The 22,579-nt window shown below is 37.6% G+C and overlaps 1 protein-coding gene across 3 annotated transcripts in view; it reads left to right on the forward strand.

Annotated features, from left to right (window-relative positions):
* SATB2 (SATB homeobox 2) overlaps positions 1-22,579 on the forward strand; it is a 203,782-nt gene that overhangs the window by 25,629 nt on the left and 155,574 nt on the right. For all 3 annotated transcript variants that reach the window (XM_011949970.1, XM_011949971.1, XM_011949969.1), the window contains one exon: positions 12,248-12,424. In XM_011949970.1, the coding sequence (XP_011805360.1) occupies positions 12,248-12,424 (177 nt within the window). The remainder of the gene's footprint in view (positions 1-12,247; positions 12,425-22,579) is intronic.

A 22,579-nucleotide genomic window follows, 5' to 3' on the forward strand; every position in this document is an offset into this window, starting at 1 on the left:
GATAAATTGTCTTCATCTGAAAACCAGAAGGTATTCAGAATGTGAGTGAAGGTGCCTGTCAGGAGAGAAGCATTCCTAGAGGCTCCATTCAGACAAGATGTTGTCCTTTAGATTTGGGAAATGTGGTATTAGAACACCCCAAACCCTTTAGTATCGAGGGAGTATAAGAAGAGCAAATTGTTCTCTGAATAGGAAGTTATTGCAGTTTTAATACCCAGGTAAAGCCACTTTACAAGGGTAAATAAGGTGATCCTGACTTTTTTCCTTCTCAAATGAATCTCTAGGTAATATTCAGCAAAACTACCTCTATTTACAGCCTCATTCATACGGCAAGTTTGAGCCTTAAGCACGTTTTTACAGCTAACTTATAAACTCCCCCAAAACTGGGGCTTACCATTGAAAGTCGGCCAACACTGTTACAAATGGTCATTAGTTCCCAAGAAACTTTGAGGAGAAAAAGAACTGTAGGAAAATGCCATGGCTTTAGTAGGAACCGTTTTGTTTCATGTGTATTTTTTGCCGCCATGGCAGAACTGGGGGCTGACATGCATGTTCAGGATTGATGCTGAACATTCTCCTGTGGAAATGTATAGGATTCCAATTAGTGCAGGGTCAGAGCATAAATGTACCTCTTTTTTCACACTGTTCCAAGTGGTTAGTGGGAAACAAGCTGCAAAGTAATTCCCTTGGCCCCCCAATAAAAAGATTTATAGCAAAATAATTCTCAGCTCCATAATGGGACTGTTGTAGGTTTGTGTTTGATATTTGTAGGACTGAAATACAGTCCATGTACCCAAACTAAGCATTTATTGTAAACAAGTTAACTGCCAAGAGCTTATATTCTGTCAAACATAATTATATTGAAGATTGATGTATAGCTTGAAAGTGAGTTTGAGGGAGACAGTTCTTTTTAACCAAGGCAGGCTTCTCAGATGCAGCTCTCTTCTTCCTTTGCTAGAATGACACAGTAAAGCCATCTCTCGCCGCCAGCCTCTCATATATAGAATAAACACAGGCTTGCCCTTTGAAAACATAGCTGTTTGTCGATCCTATTTGTGTTAACAAAATAAATGAACTTATATTCATAGAAACTGTCATGTATAGTTTCTTCTATCATCTCCATCTAGATCTAGCAGTGATGGTGCCAAGATAAAATAGCAACTCCTACCTCTTGGGCGATACTGAAGCTCACCCACAAACTTAAACATATACTATTAAGTTAACCCCAGATGAAATTCTTTTCTCCTTCAATATGGAGTTTGAAATAATGTTTGACTTGTGTTTCTGTTATTTTGTATTGGACTTGTCGGAATAGAACTGTTTTGAAACTGGCCTTCTAGGGGAAGGGGGACAACACCAATACCTTTATTTCGTGGCTCAGAAATTATATTTTATGCTTAAATAATTTACGAACCAAGGACTCTAGGGAAAATGAAATCTTTTTGAGATTCAGGTGTTCATACCTGGAATTACTCCCCATTTAAAATGCTGCAGTAGTCTACCAGGGTTTTTCTTTGAGGAAAGTAGAATCTTACATTTTATTTAGGGTAAATATTTCTCACTTTTTTGTCCAGGAGACAAATCACTTTAGGCTTTGATAACACTTCTCAGAGGCAGTAAAAAGTGGAATAACTCTTTCTTTGGCTGGGTGATAGCCTTTGGATAAACATATTCAGGATGAACCTAAGGTTTCCAAGAGATTTGTATGCAGAGACTTAAATAGTCTCTTTCATTTTTAAAATATTAATTTTAATATTTTATTTTGGAAATTATATAAATTATAGAGAGGATATATTAGAACCATAAAGTGAAAAAAAATACTAGTTTTCTCTGTTCTGTTTTTCTGATTAATTTCTATAAATTACACAGGCACTACATATATACTTCAAATATTTTGTCTGGGAAGTATTCCATCAGACCCTGGTTTCCCTGGTCTGTAGGCTGGGTTTTATTAACTTGATCTGAGTCACAATAATAATATCCTATGTATTGCAAACCAGAGGTCTCAGTCATATCCCCTAAGGGGACTGGAGAATACACACTATGATTTTGACTTTCTTGCTCTTTCTCCCTCCTGTTTTTTTCTCTTTCTCCTTTCAGTGTTAGCCCTTTCACCAGTTTGGTTATTATTGCACCTTGATGAATGCATTTGTTGAATATAAGAATGAGAGTGGCTTTTAATGGCTGGGAAATGAAGGTGGTAGTTGCCTGTCTGCTTAAGCTCGGCTTTGTGAAATCTGCATTCATTGCACTGTGTTACTTTCTACACATCTATTAAATATCCATAAATGTTTTGCTGTTTGAACTCTAAACATAGACAGTAGGATTTTCTTTTTGTGAGGGAGAAAGCCTTTTTTTTTTTGCTATAAAAACTTTACTTTTCAGTTTTTTTATTTGATAAAAATCTCTCCATTCTAGTATGATTTCCTTTGAGGCTCTGCACCAGTGTTTGATCTCAATTTTTAATAATTTTTGTGAGTTAAACTCCCCAAAGAAAACATGCTTGTGCTATGAAATATTCCCACTAGAAATCCGGGTAGTCTTGTCTTATTGAGAGCTGAACACTTGATTCCTTTATTAATTCCTTTCAAGAGGACCTCAGTACAGTTAACCTTTCTTTAACACTACACTGGAGAAATTAATCAAGCTTTTTTTTTTTAATTGTTTGAATTAGATAAAATAACATTTAGGCAGAGCTCAAAACCTGAAGTAAATGTTAGTATAAGGACAATTTTCATTGACTCCTTTTTTGATGCATGGGACTCTGAGTTGCAAATAGCTTTTCCAGAGAGGGTGATGAGAATAAGGTGGGGAGGTGAATCGATCTCTGCTTAAATACTATTTTCAACAGAGTGAGACTCTGTCGCAAAAAAAAAAAAAAAAAAAAATCTTCTCAGAAACCTCCAGAATGAAATTTTACTTAATGAAGGACAGAAACCCTGGCATTCATAAATTATGGTAGTCATTTTTAACATGTGGTTGAGTCTCAGGACTTATACATATATGTATTTTTAACCTATTGTGAAAAGAACCTGAAGAATTTAGGCTTGAACTAAGGATACTTCGACAATATGCCATACACTTGAACTTTTCTGATATATTCAAACTTGTATATCCTACTTTTTTCCTTTCTATTTTTTAAAAATTATTTAATTATTTATTTTAGAGATGGGTCTGGCTCCGTAACTCCGGCTGGAGTGCAGTGGTAAGATCATTGCTCACTGTAGCCTCGAACTCCTAAGCTCAAGTGATCCTCCCACTTCAGCCTTCCAAGTAGCTGGAATTAACAGGCTCCGGCCACTGTGCCCAGCTCTTTTGTCCTTAAATTTTTTTTTTTTTTTTTTAAATTCTAGGATTATTAAACATTTTGTCTTTCTGTAGTTACTAAATTTAGGAAAGATACTGTAGTCCTTCAGTGCAGGACATGGGTAGGACTGCCAACAAGACCCCTGTGGCTCTAGGGTGTGTACAGAGCATGGTGCAGCACGCCACTTTGTTGCACACCCATCCATGCAATGCCCGTGGTGATACACCGACAAGTTCTGTCAATAGTGGTCATGCACAGTGCTGTGATCTGGCCAACTTCCCCTGGACAAACATGGAGCAAGCTCCTGAATCCACTTGTGTGGATCATTTCCTAGAAAGCTTTCCTTGTCTGCTGATGCTGAGTGCAGTGCAATGGGGCCAGAGTGATATGGACAAGTTTGACAGCTAGGCAGACACTGCCTATTAATGGTGGTGATTAATATCTCAGTGGAATTGCCATTTTGTTAAACTAAACCAACATTTATTTTGGGCCTACTATATAGGTCAGGCTCGGGTGGGAGGGGCATGAGGGAGCTAAGTCCAGGCCATGTTTGAGGAGGAAAATGGTGGGCCTCTCTTCTACACCCACTAGAGCCTCGGCATTCCTGACATCGGAGAATTTAGTTCCGTGGGTCAGGCTTGCTGTGGCAGAGTTCCCAGGTGTGGCTCAGGCTTCTTTTGTTTAGATAAGCTTCCACAAATTGCCTCCTATGTGCCTGTGAAATACTGTTTTGTGAACTGCCTGGTCAGTTTGATCTTGCCACTTGATTTCTATAACAGAAGGATGTTTAGAGACCTGGAGTTTCTCCTTCAGCTTTCGGACCTGACTTCAGGTTGACTTGTGGTTGCTTTGCTGGAGTCAAGCCTGAAATCAGAGATGTGGAAGGCCAGAACTCATTTCCCTTCCCTACCATTTTAGGCTCAGTTTGATCCTTTGGGGTCGTCAGTGAGAGAGGACTAGCGTCCACCCTCCCATCCTCACCCTCACCTATTTTTGTTCTTATTGTCCAAAGTTAAGATTGGCTTCAGGGGTTGCAAAATAGTGTCTGCTTTTCCTAGAGAGAATTCTGAGAATAAGCTGTTTCTTGATATTCTCAACCCCACTGCCCCTACAAATAGTGGGAGAGCCATCAAGACGATTTATTATTGAATAAATCAATATTAAATATTATTTATTATTTCATAATAAATAATAAAATTGAGTAATAAATAATATTCGATATATTGTAAACTACACATTCTCTGAAGAATTCACTTGTTTTTCTAGTTGGTTTTTTTCTTAACTTATATTCAATATTTCTTAACTCTTACTCAATTTCTTACTCTTATTCAATATTATTTAATATTATTTAGTTGGAGGTCTAATCCTGAGTTGCACCTGGGTCATGGGTAAATATGAAATCGAGTTATTGTATGTTTGGCTCAGTTTGTACCTAAGAGTAATTATGATGGCTGGGCGAGATGGCTCACACCTATGATCCCAGCGCTTTGGGAGGCCGAGGCAGACGGATCATCTGAGGTTAGGAGTTCAAGACCAGCGTGACCAACATGGAGAAACCCTGTCTCTACTAAAAATACAAAATTAGCCGGGTGTGGTGGTGCATGCCTGTAATCCCAGCTACTCGGGAGGCTGAGACAGGAGAAGTAGAGGTTGCGGTGAGCCGAGATCGCGCCATTGCACTCCAGCCTGGGCAATAAGAGTGAAATTCCATCAAAAAAAAGTAATTATGATGTAGAGTTTGCCTTTCTCATAATTGGAAAATTGACTGATCTCTACCTGTAAATGACTTAGAACTTGCTGCTGTCCCACCTCTGTCTTGGCTTCTGCTTCCTCTACAATAAGAGTAAGAAAAAGCCAATTAGAAAAACAAGTGAATTAATGTTTCAGGGAATGTGTAGTTTACAAGCAAAGGACAAGGAGGAGCATTGAAAACTGGAGCAGTTGGGGGAGCCTAGAGGGCCTCTGGTCTACCTGTGGACCTGTGGGGGACTCCCTTTGCATCCAAATGATTGCTCTTCCCTCTCCTTTAAAAATTGGTGAGATTTTTTTTCTACTGTTTCTTATTATACTACCTGAAATTTCTTCCATGAGAAGTTTATTTGAAATAAAATATATATTTTACAGTGAAGATCTAGCTGAGGAGATTAAGGAGAACACTAAACCATTCAAACAGTATAGCAAGCATTTTTTATCTATTAATCTCTGGAATTTTTGAGATTAGCCCCTGGGGGGAGTAGGAGGCTGGAGTGGAATGTAGAGCCTGCAGCTGCCTTAGCCCAGGAGGCTGGGTGCCCAGTAGAGGACAGCAGGGCGCAAAGAGGAGACTAGGAAGGACGCATTGCATCCCTTTTCAAAATTTTTCCTGGGACCCCAACAGGGAGGTGAGAAACACCCTATTCTTTCTTTCTGTTTACGGTTGCATTTTAGGCGCTCAGGCTTTTCTTTATTATTATTATTATTATTATTATTATTATTTGAGGCAGAGTCTCTTTCTGTTGCCCAGGCTGGAATGCAGTGGCGTGGTCTCGGCTCACTGCAACCTCTGTCTCCCAGGTTCAAGCCATTCTCCTGCCCTTAGCCTCCCAAGTAGCTGGGATTATAGGTGTCTGCCACCACGCCGGGCTAGGGTCTCACCATGTTGGTCAGACTGGTCTCGAACTCCTGACTTCAGGTAATCTGCCTGCCTCGGCCTCCCAAAGTGCTGGGATTACAGGCGTGAGCCACTGCACCCAGCCTCTTTATTATTTTAGGATGGAAAGAAGGGGCTAGAGGTTAATGTTGGCAAGTTACTTCTCTTCTTGTCTGTGAGTCAGTATGTATGTATATGATTGTGTCAGTGAGAGAGAGAGAGAGAAAATGAGAGTATGAGGTTATAGAACAAGTAAATCGTTATTTTGATTTTCTGATAAATTTACAATAAGAAAAATTAGTAGCCATGCCTCACTTTTTCTCTCTGTCCTCTTGAAGACGGTATTCACTCAGTTTATGTGATAAAGTTTGTTTCAGTATTTCAAACAGCTTGTTCTTTGGTACTTCAGGTTCAGTTTTATACAAAGAAAAGACAGCAATCTTTATAATCTCCAGTTAGCCCTGGGACCTTCTCAGGTGATAGAACTAGATATGCTGCAGGCCCCAGGGAAGGGAGTGGGCTCTGTCTGCTGCCTTCCTTCAAGAGACAGATGGGCTTCTGGAGTCCTTTGAAAGAGGGGAGGCAAAAGCCTGGCCTCCTCTCATCTCGAACTGGCTCCTGTCATTCAGGAGTGCTGGTGGACCAAGGAGACAGGGCTAGGGAGGAGGCTGGAGACGATGCCGAGTTACACTAGAGTATGACCATTCGTGTGAGCCTTTCTTTCTTTCTTTGTCTGTGAATAATGGAAGGGCAGGAGCCATCTTTGATTCGCCCTCCAAGCCTAGCATGGTGCCGGACTCCTGGTAGGCAGGCAAAAGGTGAATTCACTTAGGAGTAGCACAGGTCGCCCATTGGACATAGCAAGTGGTAAAGGGTCCTTTTTATTAAGAGGCCAAGCCCTTAGATTTCAATGGGTGTGGATTCTGGAGTGTTGTTTTCAACTCTTAGGAAAGCAGCCTGCTTAGGATTTAGAGCTGGATAACCTGAACTATTCTGCCCTTGCCTCACTGTGTTTCTTAGGGCATGTTACTTCTCCCATAGTTTCAGTTTCCTAATTTATCAGCTGAAAATAATGCTAAGCCTGTTACAGGGTAAATGTGAGAAGGTAAAGGTGTGTATATTAGACTACATGATGATCTAGGAAGTGCAGTGCAAAGCAGGAGTTTATTTCATGTCCCAACTTTGGCACAAGGCTCTTGATTCCTGTCACCTAGATGCCCTGCTGCAGCTGCACCATCTTTCGTCTTTCATTGTTGAGTTAAACGTTTAGAGTCTTCGAGAATATGCATTCCTCAGGTCACTTTCATAGCCAGTGTTGTGACATTTCCTGAAGTCTGTTCTTTAGAATGAAGGGAAGGGGGAAAGAGCTGTTTCCTAATAAAAGAAGTTCGATTAATATAGTTAGTAATAAAACAGCAGCCTGCAATTGCAGATAAGGTAACACATTGGATTTTGGAATGTAACCAAGAGTGCTTCTGTCTTCAGGACTCCTAAAATCTGGAACACAGAGGAAAGACAGCTAAAGGGCTCATGACAGTCACACTATTGGCCTAGTATCAGTTTGTGATAAATGTATCCTGTGTGAGAAAAAATTGTATATTGTTATTGGGCAGATTCATTAGAACAGTGCTCTCTGATATTAATACAAATATAAGCCACATGTATAATTTTAAATTTTCTAGTAGCTACACTAAAAGTTAAACAGATGAAGTTAATTTTAATAATATATTTTATTTAACTCAGTATGTTCAAGATATTCTACACGCAATTACTGTTAATAAATCATTTATGTTTATTTTTATTTCTTTTCGTTATTAAGTCATTAAAATCTAGTATGTATTTTATACTTATGGCACATCTCAATTTGAGACCAGCTATGTTTCAAGTACTCAATTGCTACATGAAGTTAGAGGCTACTATAATGGACAGGTAGTTTTATTGTGCTTTTAAGCACTTTCACCTTTTTTGCATGGGACGTGTTAAACACTTTAAGCCGTTGCCATTTGCATAATAGGCCATTCAATAATTATTAGTATCATCTTTATTCTGAAGAAATGCCTTTTAGTTAGTATCATGAACATTGATTAAGACCTTGAAAAAAATTACTGGTTAACTTTTTTTCCTCTGTAAAATGGTATTAATACTGATTTTGAAAAAAGGAAAACAAATAGATTCCATTGTTTGAGAGCTATCTGTCAGACAATTTAAATATGTAATATTGTTTAATCTTCACCACAGATCTATGATGTAGATATTGTTTGTGTTTTGGCTAGGAGGAATTTGAGCTTCAGAGAGGTCAGATGAACTGCTCAAGGTCACACACAGGTGAAGAGGGACAGTGCCAGGACTTGACCTTGACCCGGTGCTATTCATCACCACATCTAACCATTTTCGCACGTGTCTCAGTTCTCACAGCTGTTGCCGTGAACAGTGACAGTAACAATGGTTAACGCTTTATAAATTATACACACTTCTTCAGAAATAAAGTCAGAATGAAAATGACAGTTTCAGTATCATCACTAATGACAGTTGGAAGAATGCATTTTTCTAATGTAGAGAGGGTACCAGGCTTATTTTGCCTCTTTGACGACAGAATTCATCATTTATCCCAATTACCAGAACAACTCTTAATTTTTAGCAAATGGCTGAGGCCAAGCGCCTGTCCTCTAGATTAAACTATCTGCTTACCTCCTGTGATTGTAAAAGGCTTAGTAAGGCTTATGATCAGAAGGTTCAAAGTTCTCTACTAGATCATCTGAAAATGGGTCTGTGCTACAATAAAAGAAAAATAATGTTAGAAGCTCAAGATACAGGGCTAGAGCAAGATTTTCTTTTTTCTTCACCATTTCTAAATTTTGTTGAAAATGGATTTCAGTTTTACATTTTTATTCTTTTATTGGAACTTTTAAATTCTCCCCATTCTTAATTTATTTTGTGAAGTGCTTTTCAAGCACCTCCCTGTCTTTCTATCCATTGTCACTTTTCTCTCTCTCTTTTTTTCCTTTCTTTTTCCCTCTTTTTGCCTGGGACGAGTTGTGAATAAGATGGACAAATCTCTCTCTCTCTCGGCATATATTTTTACTCATCCTTTTGTAGTGTGCTTCCCTTAGGGATTTTCAGTTTTTAAAGGACTTTTAAACCTATGCCTTAATTTTCTTCTTTCTACACTTGACCTCAATTATACTATTTTACTATTTTTTTATTTCTCTTGTTATTGTCACTAGTAATTGCATCCATTTTTCCTCCTTTATTCTTCTTTTGTAAAACTTGCATTTCATTATAAAAACTGTAATTTTTAGATGGGTCAAATTCTAGTAAGAAGGTAAATTTTTCTAAGTATAAGCCTTTTATGATATTCTCCAGTATCTCATGTATATGTGCTGCAGAACAAACCCTATTATCATACATTCCTGGTTAATACTCTTTTATTTTGTAAATGACCACAAAGGTTTTTTTGTTTTGTTTTGCTTTGTTTTGTTTTTAATAGGTGATGCCAGTAGGGGATTGGTGCGTGCTTTTTGTAAGAAGTTATTACTGTTGTGTCAGTTAACAATTGCTTCCTTCAATCACTGAACCAAAATGTTTAGGAACTATTTCAGTAATTGACAGTTATAAAACTTAAGTCCCTACATGTTATAGATCCCTGTGCTTTCATGTTATATTTCATATCTAACTGAACAGTTAATATTATTTTTAAAAGTTAATAGGGTCTTCAGTTTTTTCAGTTGACCATAGACTTGAGAAAGATTTATAGTTTCTAAGTAATGGAGACATGATAGCTTATGGAGCAGTTGGATTCATTTAAAGATCTTATCTGTGATTCCCAGATGTGTGACACTCAGATGTTGACATTAGGAACTGCACATGGATTTTCAGCATCGAAACTTATGTACACACAGGTATTAGTGGTGAAGTAGCTTATGGCACCATGGACTATATGGCCTTATGTGTGCATATGCTTAAATCATTAGAAATAAAAATCTACCTACTTCCTTGGGCAAAGATTATATGCCATCATGTAAGAGGTAAAAGCTCTAAATGGGGGCTATTCCTTGCTGGTATGGACTCTCATGAATTAGTCCTATAAAATGCCATTATGCGTGCTTAGGAAGGTTTTACAACTCCTTTAACTACATTGAGGGCAGGAGGGATATCAGACTTGTTCTTACTTGTATCCCTGGAGCCACTGGTGGTGATACCTGGCACGTAGTAGGTGTTCAGGGAATAAATCCTGGATATATGGATGACTACAAAGATAATTTGGGGCCAGGTGTGATGGCTTATGCCTGTAATCCCAGCACGTTGGGAGGCCAAGGCAGGTGGATCACCTGAGGTTAGGAGTTCGAGACTAGCCTAGCCAACATGGAGAAACCTCATCTGCAGGCACCTGTAATGCCAGCTACTCAGGAGGCTGAGGCAGGAGAATTGCTTGAACCCGAGAGGTGGAGGTTGCAGTGAGCTGAGATCTCACCATTACACACCAGCCTGGGCAACAAAAGCGAGAGAGAGAGAGAGAGAGAGAGAGAGAGAGAAAAAGATAATTTGGAGGATATCTAATTTATGTTATTCACTACATGTCCTATATATATTTGGGAATGAACTTGGTAGAAATAAATAAGTAAGCATTTCATGTACCAGTAATGGTCACAATTAAAAAATATATCTTGCAAGGCATTGTGTAGCTATCCTAAATCTTCTTCTTTGTTTAAAAAATCAGTCTGCTCCACCCATATCGTATATTTTAAAAGAAATCTACACTATGGAGAGTGTATTTGCAATGGACAGTAATACTGCTTTCTTGTTCTCAGGAGTGAACACTGAGTTGTCTTGTGTATGATATGGTTTGACTTGTTAGACTGTTGTGCTGTCTTAATAATAATTACCATGATCTTTAATGATAACAATTCTTAATGAGTATTATTATTGTTAATAAGGATTATATTTAATAATTACACCTAATACTTATTATCTTTAATAATAATAATTAGCACATGGGAACCAGTTGCACCATTGTATTATCTTGAGAACAAATACCTCAATCTGTAACCCGGTAGTTTGCAGAGTGTCTGCTCCCACCCTTGGCTTTCCAGATCAGAGTGAGTCAGGAGGCTTCTAGGGTTGAAGCCACAGGGAGGGGGTTCTGGAAAACTCCTGTGCATTCTATGTGTCAGGGGCCATACTCCCATCTAGTCATTTCACACAGAGGTCTTCTTTTTGTTGTGAAGTACCTTCACCATGACCATGTAACTTTCTACCTCCCCCGTCTGCCTGCTCACCCATTCTTCATAAGTTTTAATTTTTCTTGCATAAAAAAAAGAACTGTAACATACTAATTTGTGTGAATTACATTAGGCAGAGTCCATGTTTCTTACTCGTACGTTGGTAAAACTTTGATCTTCTTCTGCCTTGGTTATGTTTAGATTTAAGTGCCTGTATGACTTTTTTAAAAATAAAAAACAGTTTAAAAAAATCTTTGGTGAATTAAACATTTTTTAGCTTTTCACACTTTGATACAAAGCAGAGAAATATTTCAGTGACAACAGATTTCAACAGATTTTCAACTAGACTAATTTGCCTTATTCTTTAGGGTAGTTTACTTATTTTCTCTGAAAACACAAGAAAAGATACTCCCTTTCCAGTAACTGATGTTAATGTATAAAATAATTTTACATAGGCAAACTTTTGTATTTGGATGTATATTTTGACATAAATGTAAATTAAGACATTTATGGTCATGTTATTTTCAGGCTAGTTGATAACCTATTTACTAGGATTTAAAAAAACAACAACATGTAAGAGGGACTTATTTTAAATTTCTATTGACTTTCTTGTATTCACATAACAGCTTAGGCCTTAGAATCAAACATACCTCCTTAGTAGGAAGGAGCTGGAAGCTTTGAAATGTATTTCTAGACAAGAAAATATATTACTTTTACATGTAATATATTTCTAGACAAGAGCATATCTGATCTGAAAATACTAGTGCTAATAGTTAATGATAAAACTATAGACATGAAAGATTCGAGTGTCTGTACGGTCACCTTCATCTCACCTATGTACCAGGACACCTCTGATTGGTGAAAATGACAGGAATCTAAGGGCTTCTGCCACTGCCCCAGGCAATTCTGTAATAATAGAGGGGGAAAACTCACAGCTTTCCATTAGGCCTGTATAACTGAGAGGCTTGTTTAATCTAAACCACTGTCGATCACAGATGAGTGACTTTTATAACTGTCGCTTCCCTTCTCATCGCAGTGACTGAGATTTGCTTTTTAATGTTTGTGTTTTGCTCTTGAATTTTGTCCCTTCAGGTTTGATGATTCCTGTCTTTTGTGTCGTGGAGCAGTTGGACGGCTCTCTTGAGTATGACAACAGAGAAGAACATGCTGAGTTTGTCCTGGTGCGGAAAGATGTGCTTTTCAGCCAGCTGGTGGAGACTGCGCTCCTGGCCCTGGGGTATTCTCACAGTTCTGCGGCTCAGGCTCAAGGTATCAATGCCTCTCCCCTCTCCTCCCAAGTCTCTTGTGTCATAATTTGAGGAGGAATATGTTTTCTGAAATAGTTCTCCAAACAAAGGTTGAAGGATAATTGTTAGACTTAGTATTTCCTAGTGAGCAGTAGAATATTTCTTGTAGAAGGACTTGTTTCTTGTTTTCTTGTTGTTTTGGGAAGCATTTGACCAGCACTTCTGGAGCCACAAAATCAACTTGCATTTCAAACTGATCATAGGTTTCTGCATTCATAACACTGTTATTTTCTCTAATTAGGGCCAGTGCTGAGATATTTAACTCCTGAGTTATCCAAACTTACAATACATGACTTATAAAACATTCAGTTTTCCAAAATTTATTTATTGCTTTGGGCCTGTGGCTTCTGCACTTTGCGATACGCTTTTAATTAAACGGAAAAAAATAGATGCCTCTTATCCTTTTGTATCTTTGAAAACTTTTGTAGTTTTGATGCGGTCCATTCAGTTAAAAAATATTGCAGTGTCTTTATGATCAATTCCTTTCACTTATTTAATTAAATATTAAAATTGCATCATTATTTCAGTGTGTATTGTACAATACTGGGGAGCCCATTGTGAGCTTCTGTTGTTTCATTTTGAAGTATAGCCCATTGTTCTTTCATGCCAAAGAATTGACAAAACAAATAACAAAAATTCCCCCCAAACCTTGACTAATGGAAAAAAAAATTGATCTGATGGAATTTATTGTTCTTGTTTTTCAGCTGAAATGATTGAATTATATTGTTTGTGATTATGGTTAAAACCAAAGGAGAGAAATCCGTAACTTCCAGATCTTAGTTTATATATTAGTGTCCTGGATTACTATCTTTAGTTAACATTTGTGAATATGCCAAGGATGTTTTTTATTTTTTAAAATGAGTTTCTCTTCATATCATTCCTAAGAACTATCAGTCAGAGCCTCATTTGTAACAATAAGAATACTATGAGAGATTAAACATTGATATAAAGTTACAGATGTGGTGACCAACGGATTTAAATTCCCAAGCTCTTGAATTTGATTCTGTAAGTAGATAATTGCTTTTTAGGAAATATTTTAAGCATTTAAGTTATACTTTAGTTCAATCAAGAAAGCAACCTGATTGAAATTAGGAATGTTTTCCCAGGGCAGGTAGTACCCTACTAGTTATTGTGAATCCCAGCGCAGTCTGAATCCGAGTGCTGGCCAGGCTGGGCGCAGTGATAATAGCTGAATCGTAGAGTCCAGTGCTTTCAAAGCAGCCTGATAAAGGATGATTCATTTCCTTTTTTCTGACGACTTTCCTTCTTGTGTGAGGGATTCACGATTTGATCCTGAGCAAATTGCATACTGGGCACCATTGCTTTTATGTCATGCTATGTACCTAAATGAAATAAAAGAATCTCCCTTCCCTTCCCCCTACAAACCCTACAAACTTTTCATGCCACTTTAGGGATATTTTTCTCTGAATGTAAAGGTCATTGTATCCCACTGCTTGCACCCTGGCGTGCCAGCTTCCTGTTTGACAGGGCCATCCATCTCAGTTAGCACAGCCGTTCAGCGCGTGGAGAGCTCACATGTGGAACACAGAGCACTAAGTGGCCAAGATTTGATTCTTGGCACATGCTGAGGGAAGGGGCTCTCAGGAAATTTGCACTAGGGAGCCACACTATTCCTTTCAGGGATTTGGACTAAGAATTCTATTCACCAAGGTGAGATATATGAGCAGATAAATGTCATCTACCGTGGAGGATTATTAAACAGGGGACAAGTCAAAAGTGATTATTTGCCTCCTCAAAGTTTTTGAATATTAAGGCTAAAATGCTAAATATTATACTATTTATAAGTTGAATCAATATTCCTATGGTACTCTAGAGTACAGATACACTTTATAGGTAAGCAAAGATTTTATCACTTGGTCTTATACTGTAATCTCACAAAGGAAAAAAAATCAGTTTATTTTAAATTAGTCTGCTGATCTGTGTTTTGGGGAAATGGAAAAATCTTAGAATTGTTTACTTTGAAATAAAAGTATTAGATCCTTGTCTTTATTCAGATCATTAAAAGTATGCTGTTTGCTGCATGTTTATTATAGACCAAATAGTATACATGATAAGACAGGTAATGCATATGCTGGACAAACAGCAGCGTGTAAGAAAGATAGAAAAGGAAGTAGAACAAAATATGACTTTTGATGACTGAAGGCATGAGGTTTTTATGGGGGTAGTTTTTCCTTCATTTTTGTTTGGCTTTGTTGTTTGTTTCATGTTTATGTAATTCCTCTAAGATGAGGACTTGCGGGACTTCCTGGCAAATCCATTTAAAGCAAAGAACGGCAGTATTCTTGAATCTCTTTTTCATATGCTGAAAAAGTTGGGCAGAACTAAACTGCAAGGATAGTGGGTTGCTTTAGCCATTTTAAAAATCAAGACTCTTGAAATACAATTTTTCATTTTGATGTGACCAGAAAAGAGTTTCGGTAGTTGAATTGGAAGACTATTTCAGATTGTCTGTAAAGGAGGAAGTACATTAGCAATGTCATTATTTGGAATGGTCCTCAAGTCCCAATGACAGGGCAGCAGGTCCATGATCTTGTAAACACAGGATAGTCAGTTTCTTTTTCTCAGAGGGTATTCCCTCCAGGTGAGTTGAATTTTTATTAAGAAAGAATATTTTCTTCTAAAGAATGATAGAAATTCTACTAAAATGGGGTTTAGGGATTTCTTTCCCTGTGTTAAAATAACCTTTATTTGAAGGCTAGATATTCGGACCTAAGAGAGAATAATGTAAAAAGATACTGTCATAAACCATGGTAACTGTGTTTCTAGCTGACCCATAACCTCCATTTCCCAATGCACGTACTGTTAACTCTGATTTTCAAGGATATGAAATTCAGGATTCATCAGACTTGCTGTTTTGCATATGTAGAAAGCCGAAAACTGGCAGGTCCTTTGCTTGTACCAGAATAGCTGGACTAAGGTCTAATGAATGGCAAGCACACTTTATGCTATATGTATGATGGGCTGTGAGTACATGTCTCTGCATTAAAAGTCTTTTGAAAGAGGCATGTCAATCCAGGGTACTGCTGCTACTCCGGGAACTGCCCCACTCTCCCAACTTAAAACTCACCACTTCCTTTACTATTCTTTCTTCTTTCCTTTTCATCCTTTTAGTTCTTCCCCATAAGGCTTTTGGCAGTAGCCATGGAGCTCCCCACACTGTCCAGAGAGTTCTGGAGCCCACTGGTTGAGTAGCTATTCATTCATGTTGGCAGTGTGAATGGTGGGCTTTGGGAGGCAGCCGTGATGGCAAGGTGATGCCTCACTGTGCTTGTTTGATTTAATTTGTTTTTTTTTTTTTTTTTTTGTGACGGAGCCTCACTCTGTCGCCCAGGCTAGAGTGCAGTGGCCGGATCTCAGCTCATTGCAAGCTCTGCCTCCCGGGTTTATGCCATTCTCCTGCCTCAGCCTCCTGAGTAGCTGGGACTACAGGCACCCGCCACCTCGCCCGGCTAGTTTTTTGTATTTTTTAGTAGAGATGGGGTTTCACCGTGTTCGCCAGGATGATCTCGATCTCCTGACCTCGTGATCTGCCCGTCTCGGCCTCCCAAAGTGCTGGGATTACAGGCTTGAGCCACTGCGCCCGGCCTGTTTGATTTAATTTGTAAGTGAGCATTTCTCTCTCCCCTACTTTGTTAATTTTAAAATGCATTTTAAAATTAACTGTTGATTAATTTAATTAATTTATTTATTTTGAGACGGACTGTCACTCTGTAACCCAGGCTGGAGTGCAGGGGCACAGTCTTGGCTCACTGCAACCTCTGCCTGCTGGTTTCAAGCGATTCTCCTGCCTCAGGCTCCCAAATAGCTGGGATTACAGGCGCCTGCCACCATGTCTGGCTAATTTTTGTATTTTTAGTAAAGATGGGGTTTCACCATATTGGCCAGGCTGGTCTTGAACTCCTGACCTCAGATGATCCGCCCGCCTCGGCCTCCCAAAGTGTTGGGTTTATAGGCATGAGCCACTGTGCCCAGCTGACAGTTTTATTTGGAAACAAATGTGCTTAACAAATAAAGAAGCAAAAATCCTTTCTGACTGGATTTTTTTAAGGTCAAAATTATATGTTTAAGAAGGGGTATATTAATTGTCACTGTTTCTTATTTATATTGGAGTAACTACATTCATACAGTCATTTTAAATGATGTTTCTAAAACAGAAAAAGTGTCTTTAATAAATGTTATGTGAATCAAGCGGGGTGCCAAGTACATTCTCAATGATACAAAATTCCAAACATATATGCATGGAAGAAAGACAAAGGCAATGTATTAAAATAATCAACAGAGTAGGTGATGGATTATGTGGGATTTTCTTCTTTTTCTAATAAAAAAAGTAAATATCAAATTTTACTTCTTTCATGAATTAATTGAATAAATGAGAAGATAATTATGTCTTATTCCCCAATTTTGATAAGCTGTTCACTTTGTCCCTAATTTATCCATAAATGTGAAAATTTATACATGATACAGATGCATTTCTATTTTTTCAGTGGAAGTTTAAAAAAAGAATCAATAAATCATTAATGAGCCCCTGTGATGTATAAACCAAGGGATTTTTTAGAGTTGGTTTTTTACTTTTTGAGACTGGGTCTTGATGTATATCCCAGGCTGCAGTGCAGTGGCACAATCATGGTTCACTGCAGCCTTAAACTTTTGGGCTCAAGCAATCTTCCTGCCTCAGTCTCCTGAGTAGCTGAGTGGCCATGCCACCATGCCCAGCCTAATTTTTACTTTATTTTTTGTAGAGAGAAAGTATCCTTATGTTGCCTTAGGTGATTCTCCTGCTTCAGCCTCCCAAAGTGTTGGGATTAAAGGTGTGAGCCATGATGCCCAGGCAATTCTTAGAGCTTTAATATAATGCATGGTAACAATTGAGCAGTTACTATATGTTGGGCACTGTTCTAAGAGATTTATATGTACTGACTCATTTAATTCTCGTAACAGACTTTTGAAGTAAGTTATACATTTCCCATTTCACAGAAGAGGAAACTGAGGCAAAGAAGAGTAGGGGAGTCACTTTCCCAGAGGCACAGGCTGGTGGGTGGAAGAACTGAAATCTGAAGTCCATTGATCTATCTCTAGATTCAAGGTCCTTAACCACACAGCTGTCCTGTGAACAGTCTGATTGCCAGCACTTGCTCTTTACTTTTGGACATAAGCCCTAAAAGGTAGGACTTTTTGGATTAGGTGGTTACTAAATACATGCTGATTATATGTATTTGATAATGATGTTTATATATTTCATTTCCGTGATGAAATATATAGATACCTTTTCAAAGTAATAGAGACAGACTTCATTAAAACTTAAAAGCAAACAAAAAGCCAAACCTCATAGAATTGTCATGTACTGAAGCTAACTTCTAAAACTAAATACTTGTAGAGGGCCTATAGTAGGTTGAGCATTTCAAATACATAATTCTTGCTTATGTGACCAAAATGAGTCCTGATACAAAAATAGAACATATTCCTGATCTAGAAGTTTCTTATCAAACTTACAAATGTTTTGTCAGTGTTGATCTGAACCTCATCTGCTTGAAGGCATTGTATGTAGAAAGCAGAATTTCTGTCTATGAACTGGAAACAATGACAAGAATAAAAAAGATTTAAAACCAAAATACCAAGGATGTTTGTATAAAAAATGAATGCCTTTATTATCATTATCACTTTATTATTCATTTATTTATTATATATATTTTTCAATGTACTATCTCTTTACAGTGTACTATTGGGAAGATCTTTACATAGAAGCTAATTTCAAGGCAAATTTTACTATTAGAAATAAATATTCTTTCAGTTTAAATTGTTCAGTGTTTGAAATGCTCTGCTCTTAAATTCTCTAAAATCATTTTTAATGGAAACATGCAACATATACAAATTTGAGAGACTTGGTATTAAATATTCATGAACTCCTCATCTAGGATCAACAATTAGAAATTCATGGCCAATCCTGTCTTGTCTCTATCCCTACCCGCTTCTCACCCGCTCCCCTACTGGATTATTTCAAAGTATATGCTATATATTATATTTTGTCCATAAATATTTTAATAAATATCTCTGAAAGATAAAGACTATCATAGAAAACGTAAACCACAATACTATCATAACTCCTAAAAAAAGGTAATTCTTTAATTTCACATTCAGTAAAGATTCAAATTTTCTTCATCATTTTGTAATTTTTTTTTAGTGTTGCTTTATTCAAATTAGGAGCCATACAAATCTATAAATTGCACTTGGTTGATGTGTCCCTTAATTTTTTTTTGAATCTATAGGTTATCTATTCTTTTACACCTAAAAACATTCTTTTCTGAAACTTAGGTTTGCTGCTTTAATTCAGAATTTTTGTTTGCTAAACTTAATGAGAGTCCTAGTCCTATAAATTCCTTCAAATACTATGATTTTAAATAAACAATTAGTGGCTGTGCACGATGACTCATTGCTATAATCCCAGCACTTTTGGGAGGTTGAGGCGGACAGATCCCTTGAGGTCAGGGGTTTGAGGCCAGCCTGGTCAACATGGTGAAACCCCATCTCTACTAAAACTACAAAAATTAGCTAGGCATGGTAGCAGGTACCTGTAACCAATTCCAGCTACTCAGGAGGCTAACGCACGAGAATCACTCGAAACCAGGAGGTGGAGGTTGCAGTGAGCCAAAATTGAGATAGTGCCACTGCACTTCATCCTGGGCGACAAAGAGAGACTCTGTCTCTAAATAAATAAATAGGTAGATAGATAGATAGACAGACAGATAGATAATTAGTAAGTGCAGTCATAATCTTGGAAAGGAATTCAGAAATTCACTTTGTTTCCTTTTTTCTTTTTCTTTTCTTTTTTCTTTCTTTCTTTTTTTTTTTTTGAGAGAGAATGGTTAAAAGATATATGTTGTCTGGAGCCAAAAGGTTTTTCATGCTCTGAAAGTTTGACATTTTCCCTAGTGAAAATATTTAAAATGGTCCAGGCACGGTGAGCTCACGCCTGTAATCCCAGCACTTTGGGAGGCCAAGGTTCCACCTGAGCACCTGAGGTCAGGTGTTCGAGACCAGCCTGGCCAACATGACCAGATGGCCAAACCCCGTCTCTACTAAAAGTACAAAAATTAGCCAGGCGTGGTGGCGCACACCTTTAATCCCAGCTACTCTGGAGGCTGAGGCAGGAGAATCACTTGAACCCAGGAGGAGGAGGTTACGTGAACTGAGATCATGCCACTGCACTACAGTCTGGGCAACAGAGCAAGACTGCATCTCAAAAAAGAAAAAAAAGGAAATTTAAAATGGTTTAATCTTGTCTCGCTTTCTCTATTTCTTCCTTTCACTCTCTCTCTTTTCCCTACTTTTTCTTTAAACATTAAATGTTTGGGAGACTTTCAGCAGTTTTCTCTTTATAAGGGCAATGTTGAAAAAAGATACATATTTAGAAATTTTAGGCCTTGGAGCTAACATTTAACAGACAAGCTGCTTTTTAAAAAATTCTGTGGCTCCCTAAAGAGAGCTGAAAATGCTGCCCCAAATTGCTGTTAACCGTGTCTCAGCCCTCATTAGAGCTGGATAGGCTGCAATGTAAAACACTATTTGGAGGACACAATTTTTCAACAGACCCCATACTTTCTCCTCCTCTGCTATATAAAATTAAATATTCATACATATGTATGTGTGTACATATACATGTTCATATGCACACAGTGAAACCTGAAATACCAATTAAATGCCAGTGGTAAAATAATGCTCACCTTATTTCCTCATCCCAATACATAGTTAAGATTGAATATCTAATATAATATTTATAGTTCCATATTTCTTATATTTGTTTATGTTGGCATAAATATGTAACATATATAGATATATAATAATGGCTCACATGAAGGTCAAGTGATGGAAATATTGTTTATATGTAAATTTGTAGAGGGTGAAGACTCTATCTAACTTGATTTTCGGGATGCCTAGCAGTTGACTAGGTAGTGCTTGATAAAAGCTGTTGAGGGCAAGAAATGAATGCATGATCTCATTTACCTCTGATCTTGTAATTTCTACTTGAATGCCCACTAAAAAAAATCCTATCAGTGGAAATAATTCATTTAAAAGTGTAGCTCATTATTTCCTCCACAGTGTGGGAAGTATTTAGCCGTGTTTTCAGTCATCTGTTTTGTTCGGGATGATAGGCCATGGTAGCAGTTAACTTTGATATATTTTTTAAACTTCCCAAAGTCCTTCTTCTCCAGAGTTTAGGCATTAATGCCCATGACCTGGAGGGGACTGGTCATCTGAGACATTCATGTAAAATGATCCAGGTTAAACCGACTAACCCACAGATATATGCAACCTTTATTTAATAATTAAGGTATGTCTCATTAAAATACATAGCTTCTAGGAGTTTCAAGTGTGAAACCTACAAGCCTAAAATTGGTGGTACTGTGATATGATATATATCATGTTTAATTTTTTATTCTGCTCCCCTTTAAAGCATAACTATCTTTTATGAATTTATAGATTTTAAATGCAAAATAGAGTTGTTTGCTGAATACCTAGGTTTGTTTGTGTTTTAAGAAGATGTAGTACAGATTTCATTCAAGGAACTCATTTGGTAAAAAAACACATTCTTTAAAGCACTTAAATTTTTCAATAGTGCTGTTACTTTTTGGTACATTCTTTACATTTAAACTTATCCATTGATATAACTCCTAGTTTTGATGCTATACCATTATTTTCCAACTCTAAGTAAAGTCTATTTTGGCATTCATAACGGATAGTAAAAAGTCTTGGCCACAGAGCATTTTGTAATATTAAAATGCTTTTTAAGAAATTCCCTGCTTCCTGTTTTGTCTTTTTTTGCCTTTGGAAAAGATTTCTCATCATCTGAATCTTATAATTTCAGTTAATTATTTACAAAATTGTGAAATTTCAGAATTGTAGGTCTTTCACTTCATATGTTAGTGTATATTTTACGTTTTAATACTTTGTTCAAATTTTCTTAGATACATTGTTACTGTATTTTTACATTCCTATGGGATCCCAGTTCCATAACTATTCATTTATCTCTGTGGTATCAGTAAGTATTCAATTTATTTATTACTTAGTTCAAATAGCTTGGCACATAAGTGGGACCCAGAGCTGTTAGGGACTTCCTCTGCAGTATGACAAAAGAAGAGCTCAGTGGTGGTTTTGAGAGGCAGGGGTGAAAAGTGAGCATTCTGCTGGCTGTTTGGTCACAGTTGGGCACCTTGGTTTGGTTTCCTAGGTGCCAGCAGATTTTGCGATGACTGTGATGAGCATTTAAAACCCAGCACTTTGAAATGTAGGTTTCTTTTGATGGCAGCTTGGAGAGCTCTAAAGGGTCTTAAGTCAGGGATCTAGAGCACGTGCCACTTGCTTGCTCAAAATCAGTAATTGGCAAAATTATTTTTGTGTCAATGAGAGAAAACACAAAGGTTCTTCCTCTATCCGTCTGCCTCTTTTTGGTTTGAAGAAATATCACTCAGGACAGAACAGCAAATCTGTGCTGCTATTTTACAAGCTCCTTACTCAGGTTGGAAAAGATCGCTGTAGGCTATATGCAAATCAGACAGCGCTGAGGTCCCCCTTAGCTTCCAGGTTGAGCTCAACAGAGAGATGCTTCCGAGGTACTCTTTCTGTCAGTTTTATAAATCAGAGAATAGGATGCTGAAAATCTCCTAGAACATTTAAAACCTCTGCCCTCAATCATTCGGCTGCTCAGGTCTAATAATCTCCCTGGTAAAAGCCTACCATCATGGGAGCTGAGCTAAGAGGGCAGCATGTTCTTGATTGAAAGCTCTCACCAGCCTTACCAACTTCAGATGGTGGTTCTTCTTGAGAATCTATGCCCCAGAGCCGTGGTAATAAATAACAATTCTAAATGTCTTGTTTTATTACTATGAATACAGTGATTCCTTAAGGGGGTGAAGAGACTTCTTTAAAGGGGGCCTATGTTAGATTATCTGCAATGAAAGATATATCAGAACTGCATGAAAAAATCTTTCCATTCATAGATTTTTCCATGCAATTCTGATATATCTTTCTTTAAAGATCTTAAAATTAAGATCTTTTGCACTATTGAAAGACAGGTGGTTGAGGCCGGGCGCGGTGGCTCAAG

This window comes from Colobus angolensis, unplaced genomic scaffold, assembly GCF_000951035.1.
Source record: "Colobus angolensis palliatus isolate OR3802 unplaced genomic scaffold, Cang.pa_1.0 Scaffold30, whole genome shotgun sequence".
NCBI classification, from domain to species: domain Eukaryota; kingdom Metazoa; phylum Chordata; class Mammalia; order Primates; family Cercopithecidae; genus Colobus; species Colobus angolensis.